Source organism: Anas platyrhynchos, chromosome 1 (genome assembly GCF_047663525.1).
Source record: "Anas platyrhynchos isolate ZD024472 breed Pekin duck chromosome 1, IASCAAS_PekinDuck_T2T, whole genome shotgun sequence".
Classification (NCBI taxonomy): Eukaryota; Metazoa; Chordata; class Aves; order Anseriformes; family Anatidae; genus Anas; species Anas platyrhynchos.
The window spans coordinates 163275307-163294979 of record NC_092587.1 but is presented as its reverse complement, the minus strand read 5'-3'; the positions used below and the strand labels follow the sequence as shown (position 1 = coordinate 163294979).

The window sequence follows — 19673 nt, the reverse complement described above, 5'->3', positions numbered from 1 at the left end:
ATAAAATACATTTTTATTTCATATAGAGTGTGTTATAGCAACTACACACTGTTCATAATTGATCTCTGGTTTTGAGAGATTAATACTCACCTGATTCATGATTTCAAAACCTGACTGTATACTGATACTAAAACTCTCTTCACTATCTCCATCATCAGATTTAGACAAAATATTGTTGATATGATGGAAAACATTGCTCTGGTGCAGGAACTGGTGGTCAGATTGTTTGAATTTGAGACTCCAACACCTAAAAACACATATAGCCGATTTTCATACTTTGAATACTGATTAAAAGACACAACCTACCAGCAAAGCTATTAATTACATTTTTGCTTCTTGAAATGTTTTGTATAAACCTTTAACTTACATTTTTTTCAGAATCTTAAGTGCTTCTATTTGACATTTTAAGGAAAGCAGGAATAAACTTAAAATTTTAACAGAATATTTTCATTGTTATGCAATTTTTATGTTCAAGACTAATGAACAGGAAAAATTTCAAGCCTTTTAAGAAGACTACTCAGCAGACAGATTTGTGAGCACACGATACTACACAACCATGCACATACACACGTACTACCACATTCTTCAATAATAAATATTTTTTTAAATAGCGGATACAGTAGAGAATTTAAGAGAAAATATTTTTTTCTCTAAATAGCTTTTATACTAGTATTTATACATATAAACAAATACATCTTTACATGTATCTTTTCTATCTGCAAGGAAATGCATGCTCACTTTCATAAAAGCATATAAATGTGTTTCAAACTTCCAATCTACACTGAAAAACCTTCTCATCTAGAAACGTTAAAGATGCTCTCAGCCTTTTAATACTTTTCTTACTTTGTGCTTACCTTAAGGCCATCTGCTGTAATGCGCTACCACTGGGTAGAGACATCATCAGATCAGAGATTGTCTGGAGCAGACGATGGAAAGTGTGGGGTAATGGGTGAGCTGCTTCACCAGCAATTACTATATCTGACAGAGGATGTTCACACACTCTTGTGTCTTTCTCCTAAGATTCAAAGCAATTTGTGTTTTGTTAACAGACTTCCACACAAAAAAAGGTTAAATAAACAAATATAAATACATTTATGATATTTGAGAGTAACTGTATCAATTCCATAATAACTGTGAACTTCAAAGCAGTTCCTTTCAGAGAATTCTTATAACAACAATCACGTGAATATACGTGAATATTACTAATTAATCTAAGGATATCAGTTGCTTTATAGACCTGTGGAAACATTGATTCTTACTTAAGGTGTGTCAATAAAAGAAAAGTTGTGCATTGGAAGCAAACTTCCACTGGGCAGTGGATGGAAAAGCAGTGGCAGAGGATCAACAAAGATGGGGAAACAGCCAAGCGTGCTGTTGGGTAGGGTAGCAGAGAAAGAGAAGGGCATCCTGTTTCATAAGGCAGGGGAAAGACTGATCCATGAAGGATACAAACTGTTCCCTCTGTCTTCTAAACTGCTTATTTTCTAAAAGAAAATTTCATCATGCTTGAACCACAGAGCCCAGCTGCATGACCCCAACCAACACACTAACATCCAGAGCCAGATTCAAAACTATTATTTAACCCATTCAATTGTCTTATGTATGAGTGCCTAGAAATACTACAACCCTACTTGACAGGAATTTTAGATACCTGCTTACCTAGACTAGAGTCAAACTAGATATTTCTATGTATTTTCCTGAAGGGTGTAATGTAATGTGTACTCGGTGTATAAAGCAGCAAACATGAAATTGAACTCTACGCTAAATATGATCAATTATTCAGAGAAAGCTCAAAACCTATGTAAACCAAAGAGCCTGTCTACACAGTTAACATCCTCCTCCCTCCTGTCTCCTCTGTAGCCTACTAATTCTTGCAGTTTGTTTTGCTTTACTAAGGACATTGTCCCTAAACCTACATCTTATACATTAAGCCATTTATGATTCTAGATTTCCGCCTCACATTTTTATTACATTCAACATTGGGATTTCTCACCCTCTCCCAGTACATTAAAAGAATAGATAAAAATATTTCACATATGGAAATAAACTACCGTTCTGGAAAAGCACCAAATTGTCTTAAATTTATTATCTTGTGTGCATACATTTAAGTACGTATTTTTATCACATGATCACAGTACTGAAGGAAGGTTATGATTTGAATATACATCACGTGTAGTGTATTTAGAATTTGCTGAAAACTGTTGTCAGTTCCTGCAGGCCATAAATTTGTTCATCGTAGCAAAGTGACCAAGCAGAATTTTGCAAGTCCCCTCATTGTATCAAAAGATGGGCAGCAACATTCCCACCAAGAGCAGAAGTGGCATATTTTATCATTCCTTTCTTAGCCGCTTTATATTTCAGTGAGTAATTATCCACACTACAGCTAAGAGTATTTCTTTATTCTTTTTTTATAGTAAAGGATCTTATTTTGGAGGCTAGCATAAAGACTGGTACGAATACATTTCCCTCACTCTAGCACTGCTTTCTATGCTTTCTTGAACTGTTCATGGTGAATATGATACATTTTCAATCTGAGATGAATCTAGAAGAATTTGTATGAATTTACTCTTTGGAATAGTGGTATGCTAGATAGTATCATTTTACACACTAGATTTTCAGAACTAACTATAGATTCTACTTAAAAGATTGAAAGACACAGCAGACAGCTCCTCTGAAAAATACTTTTCCTTTTCTCTTCTTTCTGAGGGTCAAAGTGGAGAATAGAATCTGAACAGATTTTTTTTTTCCTTTTTTTTTGCCACTAGATTAGCAATGTGTTTGTGTGTTTGTGTGTGTTTTAATTTCCTCTCCTAAGAATACTCATAAAAATGATCTATTAAAGGACCAGAATTCCTCATCACAAAAGATCTGCTAATTTTAAAGGAAAAATTAATTTATCTATGACCATCAAAGAGTTCAAGTACAACTTAAGACTAAAAATTTTAATTCCATAACTAAGGTTCTTCTTCACAAAGTGGGGATTAAGGCTCCTTTTTCATATACTGAAAACATTCCTAAATTAATTGCAAAAATCAACAGGGATACCTTATTTATGAAAAGTATACTGAACCTCACATACCTGTTCTGCATTTTCCTTATTTGATTTATTTTCTTCATCCTCCTCCTCTTCAGGTTCTACAGGTGAAGGTGTCAGGGAAGCCACAAAGTGCCATAAAATATCATGAAGAGAAGTTGTTTGAATGACATTACAAAGAAGCCAGTTAAAAGCCTAAAATAAAATACACACAGGAAGTTACCAATTGATTATGCAAACCTGGAGTCAAAACAATTTATGTAAGCAGATAGATACACTGATGTTTTTGAACAGTCAAATAATGATGCACTGGTCTTCAAGTTAGACGCTGCTCTATAGCTAAAGCAGTTTATTAAAATGACAAATGCATTTCTAGATAAGAAATATGCTACTGAAGAAGGTTTTCAGGTAACATTTTTGTATTCCTAACTTTTAGAGTTGAAAATACAAGTGAATATTTAAAACATGTTTTTAAAATAGGGATTATTTTCTGTTTTAAATCTATAATAAAAATTATATATATGTATAAGAAAACAACAGACAATTCACAAATGCTTTATTTTAATCATAGAAGATCCACCAGTATATTAATACCTCCATAGCAAATACTCGGCAAGCAGATTTCCGTAAGGCTTGTTTCATTGCTATTTCAAGTCCTTCCAGATCATGATGCTGGATTACAAATGCCAATACTGGCCACTGGAAATTTCTCTCTCCTTTGGAAAGAGAGCTATGGGCGGAGATTAACCGAGAAAGTTCAGGAGATGGATGTCTCAGGAGAGAGGATCCCACTTCTATTCAAAAGCATATGAACATATATAAATTAGACTGCATGTACATTTTAATTTTACAGCCACAATAAAAGTAAAAAGCAGCAGACCAATTTCAGAACTGATATACTTTATTTTTTTCTAAGAAATGCATTTAAAAAGCAACATGTAAAAATGATGCTTCAACTCAGAAAGTAAGCAGACACTAAACCCAATAAAATGCCACTTTTGTTTTTTAATCAAGCACAGAATAAGTGCCACACATTTCAGAACTGTAGTAATTCCTGAGCTCTTCTGAAGCTAATCCTGGGCAGATTAATAAACAGCTAGTATTCATGAATAAACAGAAATAGAAGTTATTACACTTATATACATATATTTATTCTTGTTTATAGTTTCCAAGAAGAAATACAAATATAATGCCTTATCTTTGACATTTTTTTCACTGCTCTTACCTGCATCTCCACTGTTGACTCGTCTCCTAGGGATTGCCTTTACACGTGCTGGCAAAATTGAGTGCTGTTTGTCATATTCTGATGCAACAACCGAATATGACCTTTGAAAGACTGTACGCTTTGCAAGGTCTGTATCTGTTATTGGACTGGTTTCCAAACTACAAAGAAATCAGTGAAGTTACAGAACCATTAGTAAATATGTAGAGTATACTTAAATTATGCATAAATATTAAATAAAGGAACATGCATTTCATAATGACTGCTGCTGCATGTTTTATGTACCCAAAAACTGTTTAAACACAGAAAAAGAAGAAACGTATTAGAATTACATATGGTGAAAAAGCATGCAAGAATCTTTTTAAAAATACTATGATGTATATGGTAAGTTCTAAGAATTTAGGTATTTTTCAGAGAATGCAAAGATTCTGATCATGCCTGAACTAACGTTTCAGACAAAACTGCCCTGCTAAATGTATGCGAAAACATCTATGAAGTGAGTTTTCAACATGCAAGCCAACTGAAATTTAGAACTTTATGTGAAGGAAGTTTCCAACATCATTGGCCTTAAAGACAACTTTCAATTGCTATGGTTATGCCTCTAACATGTTTTTACGCCTTACCTTCAGAGGAATTCTTACAGTCTGCAGGAGAACTCCCAGATTATGCTGTCCCTACAGGCCTCAGGAGACCATGGAGTCCACAGTTTTAATAAAGGAATATACCAATATGATGCACTCTTAAGGAGTTTTGTTAGAAAATTTCTATTTCTGGAAAGACTACATTGTAGATTGTAGTATTCCAACAAACTGTTTTTTCAGTCAGTATAAAATAACATAGTGAAATAAAAACAGATTAAAAGCAAGTTTTCCCTTCATCACACCCTCATTATAATATGTGGAATCACCAACATCACAAATCACAAAACTTCAAGCATCTGTGTTGATTCACTACTATTATTAAGTATCAATAAGAGCCTTTTTTCCATGGGTAAAACAAAACAAAAAATCTTTAATTGCTTTAATTGGATTATAGTAAACTTAATGAGATAAGGAAATGGTTTAACCTGGCAGAAATCACCTCTTGCTCTTGGTCCTATGTAGCATTAACCTGCCATTTCTTCCATGACACTTTAACTTCCTCAAGGAAGAAGCAGCAACATCTTCACTGAAAATATACAGTAATGAAATTCCCTTTGGTTCAAACTTCCCTTCAGAATGAGATCTTGAAAGGAAGAGCTACTTCTTTTCAAAAAGGTAGTATATCCACACCACAATCAGTTGTGTTACAGAATGGAACATGGGAAAAAAAGAACTAAATTTCAGGTAGTTGGCACCAGCTATTTTTCTTGGACCATTGCTACGGATAAGTTTCCCTGAGGCACACTAAGAGTCCTTCATCAGTTTCTGAACATATGGGTTTTTGTGTTTTTTTCATGTATATATATTGGCTGTGCAATCAAGACGTTTCTAGAGAGAAGCAACTAGTCTGAATTACCCTTGAAGTTTCAAATATGATTTTCAAATTTGCATTGCTAGTAGTTGAAAATATATTCGATATGCTATGATTTACTGAAGATATTTTTATAAATACAGTTTCATGTGACTTTGTGGGTTGTGTTTGGTTTTTTTTTGCTGTCATTTGAAGAGATGGACTGGGGCTGACCTGACACTTTACCTATTCAACTACAGCAAAGTTTTCCATTATTTTTATTTTTTTTAGAATTTGGGGTTATGCCAATGCTTTAACTTTTGTATATAGTACTTAGAATTACAAGGAAGTACCTTGGGGGCATAGATTTCATGTTACTCTCTGGCTCTTCAAAGACATTAGGGCTTGCATCGGGAGTAACTGAGATGTACGGTGCAGGTACTGAAGTTGAGCGCAGGTACCTCATCTCATCCTGGAAGAGGTTGTCATCCTGGTACCCAACAAAGTTTTCATGATGATGCCTACATCAAATTACATTTTATAAATTAGGATTAAAATTACTGAAATACACATACAACATACTCCTTTGCAAATACATTCAGACAGCTCACATCATTTACCATTCACCTAATGTATTTAAGCTAGTTGGAGTTCCTGTGTTCACGCAGAACACACTGGCATTTCAAACTAGTGAACTAAACAGTAAGCAACACAGGGTGGGGATCACCATGTGCTATCTTTCCATCATATATTTTAGGGCCAAATGTACATTCATCATAAATGTGAAACGCTACAGTGAGATCTACTCAGAAACACTGGGCAAGCCCAGCTTGTCTGGCTTCCTTCTTACTATTTTGAACTCCGAAGACCACATCTGCTAGAGTAACACAGAAAGTTAAACACTTCACAAAATTATAAATTCTTTGTACATAAACTAATGCCTCAAAAAATATTAAGCATCCTAAAGCTACCTAGGGTACATTTAATCCTTGGAGCAAATACAACCTAAAAAATTGAACAATATCATGGAAATAGAAGAACAAAGATCTTGACGAATTTGGAAAACAGGTATTTTTTTATGTAAGTTTTAGTTTAGTTTCTATCCATATTTTTCTTTAAACACTAAATAGATTGAGTATTATTGTCAAAATTCATATACTTCCTTTAATTACCTTGCTAAAGTCTGTAGATAGAGACACGGCATTTTAATGGGAAAGTCTTCAGAAATTCCTTCTTTGACACTGGGAAGTTGAGACTGGAATGCTTTTGCAGGGTGATAGCAGAGGATACTGGGTTCAGCAGCACTGCTCAGTGACAGCAAATACAGTGCATTGGCTTTAATCACTTGATGAGCTTCCATAGTTGGCAAGGCACGAGGAGTCTTCACTTGCATTGGTTTTCTCCTAGATTGTTTAATCTATAGAAAGTGATTTAAAAAAATGCTATATTTAAATTATTCTTCATCACAAGAAGAGCTGACAACTGTTGCATAGGAAAGTTGCTTGATTTTTCCTGTTGTACAATGATGCTTTCTGTTATACAATGTCACTTCTATTATTTTCAAAACTTGCAAACTTTTAATAACAACTGAAAGTTTTCATGTTTGCCTCAGGATGAATTGTGTGTGCAGAAAGTTTCAATATATCTAGTTACATTAATTCAAGTTAAATTAGCATTGTTTTGTTTATCTTAAAAAAAACTCCACATATCTGTGTATTTTAAGCAATAATTTGAAATTGGCCATGGCAAGTCATTTATCATGCTAAAGTCAAGATAATCAGTGTCTACTGCTTTCCCCTTCTCTGCCGAGCCAGTCATCTCGTAGAAGACTATTAGGTTGGTCAGATACGGTCTTCTGTTCATAAATTCAAACTCACAGTCCCTCATCACATTCTTGTCCTTCATATGGTTGGAAATCATTTCCAGGATCACTTTCTCCAGCACCTTCCCAGGATTTGAGGTGAGGCTGACTGGCCTCTAGTTCGCTAAAGTTTCTATCTTATTGCCTATCAATGACATTAGCAGGTATTTCAAAACCTTCCAAAATTCTGAAATTCCAAATTTTTCAAACCCCATTTTCAAGTTGTGCATGTGTTACTATTAAGCAGATAGAGAGCTAAACTTAACAGAAACAGATGAATAATACCTTCTCTCTTGCTGCTGCTTGCTTTTCACGAAGATATTTTTCTCTGCATCGGTCACAAACCAAATACCAAGTGCTTCCTCCAATACCACCATCACCACAATTACCAGCCCATCCTCCACAGAAGTGTCCAATGCTATTATAACCTTGGCCACCTGCATAACGGCCACAACCTATGCAAGGTAAATAAACAAATAAGTTATTTCAAAATAAGGATTTATTTTTCCAGTCCCCAAAACAGGGATGCAAGGGGTGGGGAGGAAGATGCTTGTCTTTTCCTGGCCTATTTTTCTCCTTTCCTGTATCTCTCAACTCATTAAAGGAAAGAAACGAACAAAAAACAAGGTGTATGCCAAACACATGTGTTTATTATAAACTTGTCCAACACATTGACAGTGTTCTATTCAGAAATGAGTAACACGCTAATAAAGCTTAAAGGGGAATAAAGTGCATTTCTTTGCTGATTATAATTTCTCAGAAAATTTCAGAGCACTGATAATTGCTGAATATTGAGGTTCTTTAACAAGCTTTAACTTCCAATACACCGGAGGTAATCCAGAAGTAAACTTCCAGAGGTTATGCCTAGCTAATAACGATTTCCTTAATTTTCCTAAAATTAAACAACCTCCTTAAGAGATTCAGGTACATGTGTAGAGGGACAAAACAGAAGACTCAGGCTGTATTTTATAAATTGTCTTCAGATTAAAGTTTACAACTCTAGACACTGACTCGATTTTTATTTTCTGAAGATACATTTTAAAGCAAAAGATGGGAGGCAATGATACCAACTGATGACACAGATCAGTAGGAGAATAGAAAACTTCTAGAAGCACAGACACTTTAATTAACAAATTTTGATACTTTTACGTCCATTTTTTTAGCACAGTTTGAAGTCCTAAAGTGTAACAAACTGCACATTTCTGGAGGGGGACTGTAAAGCCAGCTTGTTGTTTTGGTCTTGTTTCAAAAAATTCTTCATGTTTCAGAGCTCAAATCTGTATGTACTCGAAATTACTTACACAAGTGTTCAGGGCATTGAGCCTAAATTTAGCATATGTGGTAAGCTGTGTAAAACATTAGACAAGGCAGTCTGACTTATTTTCATAACAGCAATTAATACAAAAACGTATGTGTATAATATATTTTGCAGAGAGATACAGGAAGAAAAATATCTCATCTTACCTGGATGAGCTTGTCTCATGTGGTAAGTCACTGGATATGGATGGGATTCTCCACACAACTCACAGATGGTGTCTTTTTCAGGTCCTCCTACTGCAAGCTGGGCCATTTCACCAAAAAGATTTCCCCTTGGCCTAGTCTCAACCTTCTCCTTTTTCTTTTTCTCTTTTTTGGTCTTCTTGTTATCTTTGTCACTTTCCTTCTTCTTTAACACTGCACAAGAACCGGGACTTGGAAAAATCATATTTTGGGACGCAGCTTTAATAGTTGCTAAAGAAATATCTTCCCAGAAAGCTACCAAGTGCTGCAGCGTTAATGGAAGAGGAGACTTGGATTTCATCGTGTGGTGACTGGATGTTTCAAAAGAGGTAGTTTCAGTTTTTCCATCCTCACACTTTTCATGCAAAGGTGGTTCTTTCAGCATTGAGAGGACTTTGTTTTTGTTGATGCTACCCATTTTAGATATATCTGGTCCATGCGGTGCAATGTTAAACATATTAAGAGCAGATGATATTTCCAATGAATGTCTGTTTTTTAACTTGGTTTCTTTTTCCTCTGCAGGTTGTTGAGTAAGACTGCTTCGGATTGGTGCATGCTCTTTGGACAGCTCTGGATTAAACTTCAAAAAAGATGAACAAGCCATGGCATCATGAACTATTCCTTCATGCCAAAGGAAAGCAGCAAATACAGCTCTTGCACATTCTGCGACAGAAGGTGACATTGCTTGCTTGGCTGGCTCTACAGGTTTGGATCCATCTCCTTTAAAAAGAAAACTGGATTTCTCCTTTTTGGGTCTTGTGTGCCTACCAGCACATTTACGGCTCACTTTTGGAGACGCTCTCATGTCTTGCTCATCTTTCAGGGGTGCTTTTCCTATGCTGAAATGAACTTTATTAGAACCATCATCCAGACTCCTGAATTCTGTGTTGTCTTCACAGGTGCTATCTGTAATGCTGTTAGTCTTTAAAGTACTCGACGTACACACTTCAACAACCTCACTGTGAAGATTTTCTTGTACAACGTGAGGGGAGGGAGCCCTGTTTTCAGTTTCTGTAACAGGTTTTCCATCTTTTGTAATAATTTTTGGTTTGGGTGAAGTGGACCTCCCCCTTAAGGGTTCTGTTAGCGGTACTTTCTTTTTGCGAAGGGTGTCTGGATCTAATGTGTAAGAATCTGATTTGGATCGTTCTCGAGGAGGATCAAGCTTTGTTTTTACTGGAGATGGAGCCTTCTGAGGTAGAGTTTTATCATGGGGTGAGGAGGACCGTGGAGAACTAGCACCAGACCTAACTGCTGTAAGCGTCTTGGTCTTTGGAGAAGTTGACCGAGTTCCTGGCCCTGGAGATTCAGCTCTCAGACCAGTCGTAGTTCTTCCGTCAGTCTTTAGTGTTTGCAAAGTGTTATGATTTGGAGACAAAGATCTGCTGTGAGAATCTGATCGCAATTTTGCAGCATCTGATTTCAGCATAAGAGATTCACTGGCAGATAACCCTTCTGTATTCCTAGGCTTCTTCTGGTCAGCAGCAGCTCTATTCATTCGCACATCAAGCTTGGGTGACCTGCTGTCAGCTCTGTGTTTTGACATGTCTGATTTTCCTGCTGGAGAAATTGGTCTTGCGGCTCCTGTGAAATTCACTCGGTCACCTGTTTAGTATATTTTATAGTTATTACATTTTGACAGCGATACTTTTAATAATACGAAACAAGGATTAAAGACCTGAATGCAAGATAAGATTGAAACACATGCTTCTGTTCACATCATAATACAAATAAGTCTAAAGAGATTTTTTTTTTCACTAGAATAATACTGATATTTTTCTTCTCCCAAAGAAACGTTCAAATATACATCTCCAAACATTGGTTAGAAAGTCTTTACAGAAAACACTACTACGGAGGTATCAAAAGACATGGTTCACTATTTCCAGAAAACTCAAATAAAGAAAGCACAATTTACTTCCTTAGCTAGAATGCCAGGAATCAACTAAGTTTACTCCAGTTGTAACAGAAACTAAAGGTTATTTCTTTACTGTCTGTGTGTCAGACTGATTGAAACAAGAGACTGGCATAAAGATCACATGTATGACCAGATGTATTTATATCTCTAATACTCAAAAGTTAGAAAGCACAGGAAGAAAATATAATTATAAGGCAAATTGGGTAAAAAGTTTGTAAAGTTGCTTAAAACGGTTCACACTGATAATGTGAAATATCCACATTTTAAGAGCATATGCTATCAATGTTCTTCTACCAGAACAATAGTCTACTCTTAACAAACTTTTTCTATTCCTACTAAGCTAAACCTTCATGTCCTCATAGTCTGATGCAGTAACTTATTGTTCTTATGGACACTGACTTTGTACATATATTAATTCAGAGAATAAATGAAATAAATAAATGCCAAACTAGTATATGCAAGTAAATAGCTTGTTAAAGCAATCTACTTCTAATAATTCTATGAACATACTCAGTCTCTCTCTTATAGAACTGTATTTTAATAATTAAGACAATGTTTAAATTACTGGTAAGCAACGCAGCAATCGTGAATGCATGATTATATATAACTCTCTCCACTGCAACGTCTTGAACATACTTGAAATACAGTTTTGTCCTTCTGATTTGGATGTATTTTCATCAGTTAAAATGAAGTAGTTTCTCTTGTAAAACTTGTAAAAGGAGGTCACAGTACTGTGGATTTTTATTTTTTAAACTTTTTCTAGACACTAAAATGCTATTTTCAATGCTCCAGGCACATTTTGGGGGAAACGATTATTTGTGAAAAAAAGTTTTAATTAATCAGAGAATGTCTGCAAATTTGGACCGTATTTTCTAATGTGAACAGTGATGATTTACACTCATTTTTATTCAGTATCTTCAACGTTTACCTCTTTCTGCAGTATGGGATTCTAAATTCTTCTAGTTTTCAAGCATGAAGTCTTATTCCTATGCTAGAATATATGTAAGATGCACTGAAAGATCTCATTTATTTTTCCTACTGATACCATTAAAATCTCACAATCAATCAATCAACCAATAAATAAGTATTTTGGAACGAAGACTAGAAATGCAGATGTCTCCTCAGGTAACAAAATAATTCTTATTATTATGATCTTTCCATATTTAATTAGCTTATAGAAAAACAAACAGCAATGGAAAAAAGCGAAGAATACCGATATTAGAATATTTAACAAACTTTAAGGAAAGGGTACTCTCCTTGCTTTCTAGCACATGGGACATATTAGGAGTTTGTACTTCTCCACACAGAAAATACATATTTTCTCTGTATTCAGGAATAGTATGCTAAATGTAAACAGTAGAATACAATGAGAACATTTCATAAATCTTCATCATCAGTTTTGAGAATCCAATCTGCCTGCAGTCTTTTTTCGTATGCATTTATGTTTTGTTTGTTTTGAGCAGGAGGGAAGGGTAAAGGAAGAAATAGCATGGTATATCATGTTTTATAAAGTGATTGTTCTTGCTAAAAGAAAAAAAAAAATGCTTATTCAATAGCAGTCCAACCATTTTGCTTATGCCAGCTCAGTTGTAAACTGAATAACTATTTTTAAGATGTCTACTTTGTAATATATGAATTCAGAAATTAAAATAATTACATCATAAATACTTCTCCCAGAAATAAACAAACAAAAATCTGAATTTAAGGCTTGCCAGCTGAGAAAAAACTGTAGATATGATCATTTAATGATATTTTACAGAATTCCTCCTAAGGTAAAAAAAAACAAACAGTGACTCTAGTCTTCTTAGAGGACATGAAACACGGTAAACCATTCAGCGATGTATCACTTTCAAAGCATTACCAGTGAAAATCAAGCAGGAAAACTTTCTAGATCAAAACTGTCTTTGAAAGGCATGACCTAGCAATAACTTTTAGCAATAAAAATATATTTAAAAAAAATGAAAGGTTTAGATTTGTACTTATACATGTAAATACACCTAATTAGCATTCTACACTGTCAACACTAAAATCCCCCAAATGAAAAACTGCATAATTATGTATCAAACTGATTTATCTATCAACAAGGGAAAAAAAAAAAAAACAAAACCAACATGATTTACCCCCTTCTTCTTCCATATTTTGTTTGCTTATTGTTTGAAAATAGATTATTTTTAGACTAGATTAAGAGTCACCTTTCTGTTCACAAAGCAGTAAGAGATAGCTAAATCACATAGCATGGAATCACTGCCACTCAGCAAAGCAACACCAAATGATTATAAGCGAACTCCCAACAAATACCAAACTTGAACATTTCCTTTCAAAACAGAATTTCATAAAATGAATGACATGAAAATGAATGGAAGGAGAAAAAATAAAACACTTTGAATGTAAAATCTGAATAACCTTGCTATGTTTGCATGCATACCCACCCTTCAGTTTGTGAGAGAGAGATGAAAGAGCAGAGGCAGGCCCAGCTACATCACTAGATTTGTAAATACGCTCACGAGAAGCAAGGCAGCAGGATGAAGTTTCTACAGTGGAAAACAGTTGCACAGAAGCAGGACAGATTCAATGGAAAAAATAGCAGAGAAAAACAAGCATTTCAAATGATATGCATCTCCTCTGTTAGATATTCTTTAATTCATTGAGACTCTTACATTAGTTTTAAATGAGAAACAGTTACTTCAAAATGCTTTTCCTGATGTGAATTTAAAACAATAATTACAATAAAAATTTTTTGTGAATTAAACATTAACTTCTAGGATCTAAAATGCAATATTTAAGGAGTAGCCAATCACATTTATGGTTTATTATAAAACTAACAGTATCCAATTTTGAACTGAACTCTGTTTTAAAATGTGAACTTTAAATCTGTAAATTCAGAGATTAATTATTGAAAACTATACTATCTTTTTAGGTGACCATTTCTCATATTCTTTTGGTAAAAATAGAGAATATCTGGATGTTTGTGTTGGAAAGTCACTTATCATTGGAAAGAATGATGAAAAACCTATGAAACCCACCAATGTTTTTTCTTTTTCTGAATGCACATTTGTAATGTCATGTTTTGAAAAACACATATAATGTGAACTTTAGTCTCTCTCAATACTATTTAGAGACATAATTAGCAGTAGAAGAGTTCCTATCAAACAGTATAGACATGAAACAAGTCTGTACTAGCCCTTAAAAAAAATTTGCCTTTAGGAAACAAAACCAAAAACAATTAAATTCTAGTTATAATCCACAACAGAGTAAGATAACAGCAGGGACTTCTAATTTCAAGTCTATGATTCTATCATTTTACTTGCATATATACATTATATATATATATAATAATTGTAAAGAGATTTTGTATATTAGAAGACACTCAGTTTCAGAAATACATGTTTTCACAAACAGAAGAAAAGTGCCTTGAAAATACGTGATTTCAATTCCTGCACTGCTGAAGTCTTTTTTATTGTTGTTGTTCTTGTACATTAATACATTAAAAACACTACCTTAAGCAACAAGCAATACTTCTATAGACTCTACAATGAGGTGTTCACACATGCTTGATGTAAAAATTTCATTCTTCAAAATAATAAAATAATCTAAATTTTCTCATTCCAGTGTTATCATAAATTTAAGAATAGTACTGCCTACTTGGATGCCTACAAAAACTTTGCTAATACCATGTATTAACAGTATAGCTTCTGAGAAGCAGGATGTCACTTCACCAATTTTTGAAGTTAAAATGCAGAAAAACACATTAGGAACACAAAGGAAGAACAATTCTGTAAATACAAGCCTAAAAATGTCAATTTGATATATAAGGTTACCACTACAGGAATAATTAAATAAAAATCTTTATTAAATCCAATTTAATATATGCATACTTTCATTTAATTCTTTCAGTCTATGTCTGAGAACGCTTACATTTCACAATGCTGTTATCTAGTTTATGTTGAACACTGTATTGCTTCTCAGTTATTTCAAGGAGACTGGCTCAAAGAGAATGAGTTTCGCCACATAGTCTCCTTGCTGCCTTGGGAAACAGTCTATCCAGGAGAGCTGGGCAGCCACAGGGACATGACTTGATTTTTGAGTCACCCTCAAAGACTACAAAGACTTCAAAAACAGGTAGGCAAGCTCTGCCAAGTCACAATTTAATGTGATGTCCATCTTTAGTCATATTCTTTTCCTCTACATGGAAATAGCTCCAGCTTGAAAAACTACACAACATGGAGACATAAGAGGCAGCTCAATTCCTGTGCCAGGATGTAGTCTTCTACAAGCAGTGCCTGCTTCCTCTGTGGAAAAGCTGATAAGCCAAACCAGAAGGCATGACATGCTGCCAACTGGTCCATGCTAGTCTTTTTTTAAACTCTGAAAGAGAGTAAAATGTCTCTGGATTGTGGAGATAAGTTAAAGTTTCTTCTGAAATGCCATTCCTTTTCTGCCTTTCTGCATGATTATGATGAAGGAATGCACTGACCTGATTTTGCCCAAGCAATGGATGCCTCTTATTTTTTTTTTCACATCTTGAAAAATGCAAAACGCTGTACTGATAAAGATTCTTTTTGCTCTTAAGTACAAGAATATACAGAAGTAAAACATTTGAATATCAAATATTAAAAAGGGAAAGCAGTATTAGATACCATTAGTAGGGGAATGAATGAGTAAACAAAAGGAAAAGCTGAAATGCAGCATCATAAAAATATTAGTGCATTGCAAACATAATATTTGTGTTTATTACCCAAAGGCAGGGTTTGTATCACCAACGCTTGAGTCACTTAAATATATTAATTGAAAGAAGTATTCCTGTGTTAGAGCAATATATAAAATTAATCTATAATTTTGTAATAACGAATCTATGATTTTATAAATTTTGAAGGCAATAAGCCAGATTTATTTCTAAAATAAAGCTTGACAGTTTATACTTGTCCTCCAAACTGCTGTACCAGTCCCCCAGAGGTAGTTTCGGATTTGAACAGTTTGGCACAGAAAAAAAAAAAAAGTATGCTTTGCACATAGCTTAGAAGACCCAATCTTTAAAACCTAAGGTATGAAACAGTTTAACTTAGTTCAGGAATGAAGCTTTGGCAATAAGAACCATTAGGAAAAAAAAGTCAAACCAATACTCTTATGCTTCTTATCATGACATTTACGTCATTTCAGTGTGACATAGAAGAGATCGGTGCGATTCACAGGACACCATGAATATACTGAACAGCAGCTCAGCACTGCACCTTCTGCCCGGATTGCGATGAGTCAGGAAACAACAGCTGTGCTGTGCAAACTGCTCAGAGTGACTTGCCAGGGCTACAGTGGAAGAGTTAGAATGTGATAGATGAAGCTAACAAGGGGATCTAAAGCCTCCTCAGTCTATAAATCTGTTCCTCACTTGCCAGAGCAACTCAGATGTGAAGAAAAATGGCAGAAAGGTCTAGCTTCTGTGACCGCAAGCCTCCTCCCAAAACTCAAGAGTTCAACATCCAATTCTGACATTGTAATTACTGGTGTTGAAGGATGTGGCAAGATCCCATCTCCCTGACTGGATGTGTCAAAGGAGTTTTATGATGCAGCACACACTGCTTAAAGTTGAGAAACAAGATCTTGCTTGACGGTCTAGGTTTCTGCACTTCACCTACACTCAGAATCCAAGCAGAAATTTGAGCCTTCTGTGTTCTTCACATAATGCAGAGACAAATTAATCAAGCAACCAGTAATAATAATCTTGCAGCTGTGGGAAGCTGCCGTCCTGACCAAATCTGTTATTGATGATCTTACAGATTTCTCAGAAGTAAGCATATTCAGGCTGGAGTAATTACAAAGCGTTTCATTGAAATAATCAATGAAGGAACATATAGATTTGTGCTCTTCCTGGAAAAAAATCCTGGCTAAGTTTCCAAATCAATGCAGCTGTTTCTAAACTCCATGTAGGAGTATGCCATCACTTCTACCTTTTTTGGATTTAGCTGCATAAAAAATATTTACAAGAAATTAAAATACATGATGAGAGCCTCTTAACTTTGACACCATGAAAAAGAAAGCAGTATCTCAGCTTTTTTTCCCCCTTGTATGAGCATCTGTGAAAACCAGCACAGCAGAGAACAATCAGCCCTTCACAGAGTCCTAGCAAATAACACAAAACTGAATACCACAATTTCCACTTATTTTTTGTATTAACCCTTCTACATTAAATTCCAATGTTTCTTTGAAAACAAAAAGCACAGGACTTTTATTAGTTTATCTGTTTCCGATTTGATAAGAATAGCAGATACAATTCATGTTTTTTTCCAAGCATAATAACTGAGGAAGTGGTTGTCCAAAACACTAATTTTTCTGCAAAAATAACAAGACACTGTATCTGAAAATAATACATTGCGAAAAGCCCTTACCCCCTTCCTTAAATCAGTTTGGAAAACCAAACCAAATGCCAAGAACAGAAATCGTGCCTCAGAAAGAACAACTATCTAAAAATTTCTCTAAAGAAAAACTATAATCTGTCTCTGGCACAGAGTATGTATTACAATCAGACCCATATTTTTCTTCATATTCTAAAAAACTACCTCAGAAAATAAATCTAGAGGATGTTCAGCATGATCTTAACATTCCTCAGAATCATGTTTCAAAATAAAACTCCTCAATAAGACAGGTAACTGAGGAAGAACAGAAAGTATAAGTGGTAGCCTAAGCTATTTACTCAGACTAAAATCAAAAAACCTATGTTTCTTTGTTTCCATGTCTGCAGCCATGGAAATCTATGGCAGAGAACATCTACTTTCAACTGTTGAACTATTATTGGTCCCTTTAATATAGCTGTTATTGACTACAAACATTTGTTTTCATTTTTAGATCTAAATTTATTGTGTGAAGCACTTAAGGACAAAGCACATCATTTGAAACTGTAATTAAGCACGTCTAGGGCAAAAATCAATTGACCTTGGGAGATGTTTTTAGTGGATTTAAATTCTAATTGCATGTTTAGTAACAGGAAGCTATAAAGTGCTTTGGAAATAATGAATGAAAATGGCACGTGTTATAAAGGTTTTTGTTACAGCTCTAATATACCTGTAAAGTTGAACACATTTAAAAATACACAACAAAGTTAGATCTAAACAGAACTTGTCTACGTTTTTTTTATTGCCTATGTGTCTTGCTATTCTAATAATCGTGCAGTACTAATTAATCCATAATTTTCTAATATGTACAGTTTCTAGAAATATGGTAATATCAGAATAATTGTTTAAACCAAAATATTTGATCTAGGTAACCTTTCTTAAGTTTCAAAGATCCCTGATAATTTCCTCGACTATTAAATGAACCCAAATATAGTCTTACATGTCTCGCAGACAATATTCTAAATAAAACGTTTGGATGAACTGGTAAAGCGAGAATTAACACATTTTCAAAAGACTAAAAAATTTCTAACTGTTTTCCCCTCATATATTTCTTGATTTTTGATCCTGGAAGCAAAAATGTTATTATTTATCTCCTTCAGGTATAATTAACATTATTTACAAGAAATCTTAAATTACATGAAAAAAAAAGGCTTCCTTCTGAATCACGGATACTTAAAACACAAACCCCGGATTGCAACTGAATAAATATCTTTTACCCATTGGAAAGACAAATCCATTAAGCAAATTTTTTGGGGGGCAGCCAATAAAAAAATATCAGTATTTCTTCTCATACAAATCTAAATAACAAAGGACAAATAGCCTGAAGTTTAAAATAAGATAATTAGGGTTATTTGTGATGAAACACTGAGTAAGAAGCTCTGACAAGAGAAGGAAAATGTAAGTTAAGGGAAAGAACATACAATTGTCAAATTCCCAACAATGGTGTGTTGATGCCATTGGCAATCATGTTTTATCTACTTAGGTTTTGGAACACTCTCTTTTCATGACATTGGTTTAAGCCTAGTAGAAGTATACACAGTCACTATCAGACTATTTCTGATCGTCGTTATAAAAGTGAGCTAGAGATTTCAATCTCCTTCTCTCCCACAGCACTTGTGTAAGCTGAGCTGGAGAGACTCAGGCCTTTACAGACAGACTGAACTGTCAGCATCCCACAAGAAAGAACCATTTTACTTCTGCTGGATAGTCTGTGGGTGAGAGGAGAAGACTAGTATGCTATATGTGTTCTTTATATAAGGAAGAATTTACTGCCGTATCTGCTCTTCAAAATGAATTCTAAGCTTTTATTTTTTCACTAAATAAAACCTAAACCGTTTCCTGTTCTTGCACCAGTAATCAGGTTAGCTTTCATTCACTTCTAGGTGCAAACTTCCTTGTCCACACCAACCTTAAGAGCACCCAATGCAAGAGTACAAAGCTTTATAAGTAGTACCAACATATTCCAATTTTCCAGCTACATCCTAAACTTATAAGTGATAGAAAAAAAACAAAAAACAAAAACCTGAAATTTAAGAGGCCAGAAAACTGAAACTATGAATTTACTGCAATTTTTTATGTTAAAAAAGAACATTTTGTACCATGAAAGAAATTTACCTTAATAATAAACCCAGAGTTGCATACAATACTGGAAATGCACTTTAATGAATGTTATCTGCTCTGCAGGACACATGCAAAAGCAAAAATACTGTCAATATTGAAAATAAATTTGAACAGGTATAATTCTTTAAGGAGCATTCCTTCACATGCTTCTGAATCATGAAAAACTAACTCAACAAAATAAAACCAGAAAGATGCATTAAGGGATG

General features: G+C 34.5%; 1 protein-coding gene across 34 annotated transcripts in view; it reads right to left on the bottom strand.

The window, feature by feature from the left end:
* Positions 1 to 19673, bottom strand: part of MYCBP2 (MYC binding protein 2) — a 193443-nt gene that overhangs the window by 27364 nt on the left and 146406 nt on the right. For 20 of the 34 annotated variants that reach the window (XM_038182684.2, XM_072032466.1, XM_038182904.2 and 17 more), the window contains 9 exons: positions 9013 to 10653; positions 7834 to 8003; positions 6860 to 7104; positions 6041 to 6208; positions 4260 to 4417; positions 3629 to 3828; positions 3080 to 3229; positions 855 to 1015; positions 91 to 247 (listed from right to left, as the gene is read on the bottom strand). In XM_038182684.2, the coding sequence (XP_038038612.1) occupies positions 91 to 247; positions 855 to 1015; positions 3080 to 3229; positions 3629 to 3828; positions 4260 to 4417; positions 6041 to 6208; positions 6860 to 7104; positions 7834 to 8003; positions 9013 to 10653 (3050 nt within the window). Of the gene's footprint in view, positions 1 to 90; positions 248 to 854; positions 1016 to 3079; positions 3230 to 3628; positions 3829 to 4259; positions 4418 to 6040; positions 6209 to 6859; positions 7105 to 7833; positions 8004 to 9012; positions 10654 to 13392; positions 13495 to 19673 lie in introns of all 34 variants that reach the window. The other 14 variants (XM_038182409.2, XM_038182484.2, XM_038182522.2 and 11 more) reach the window with 1 other exon arrangement.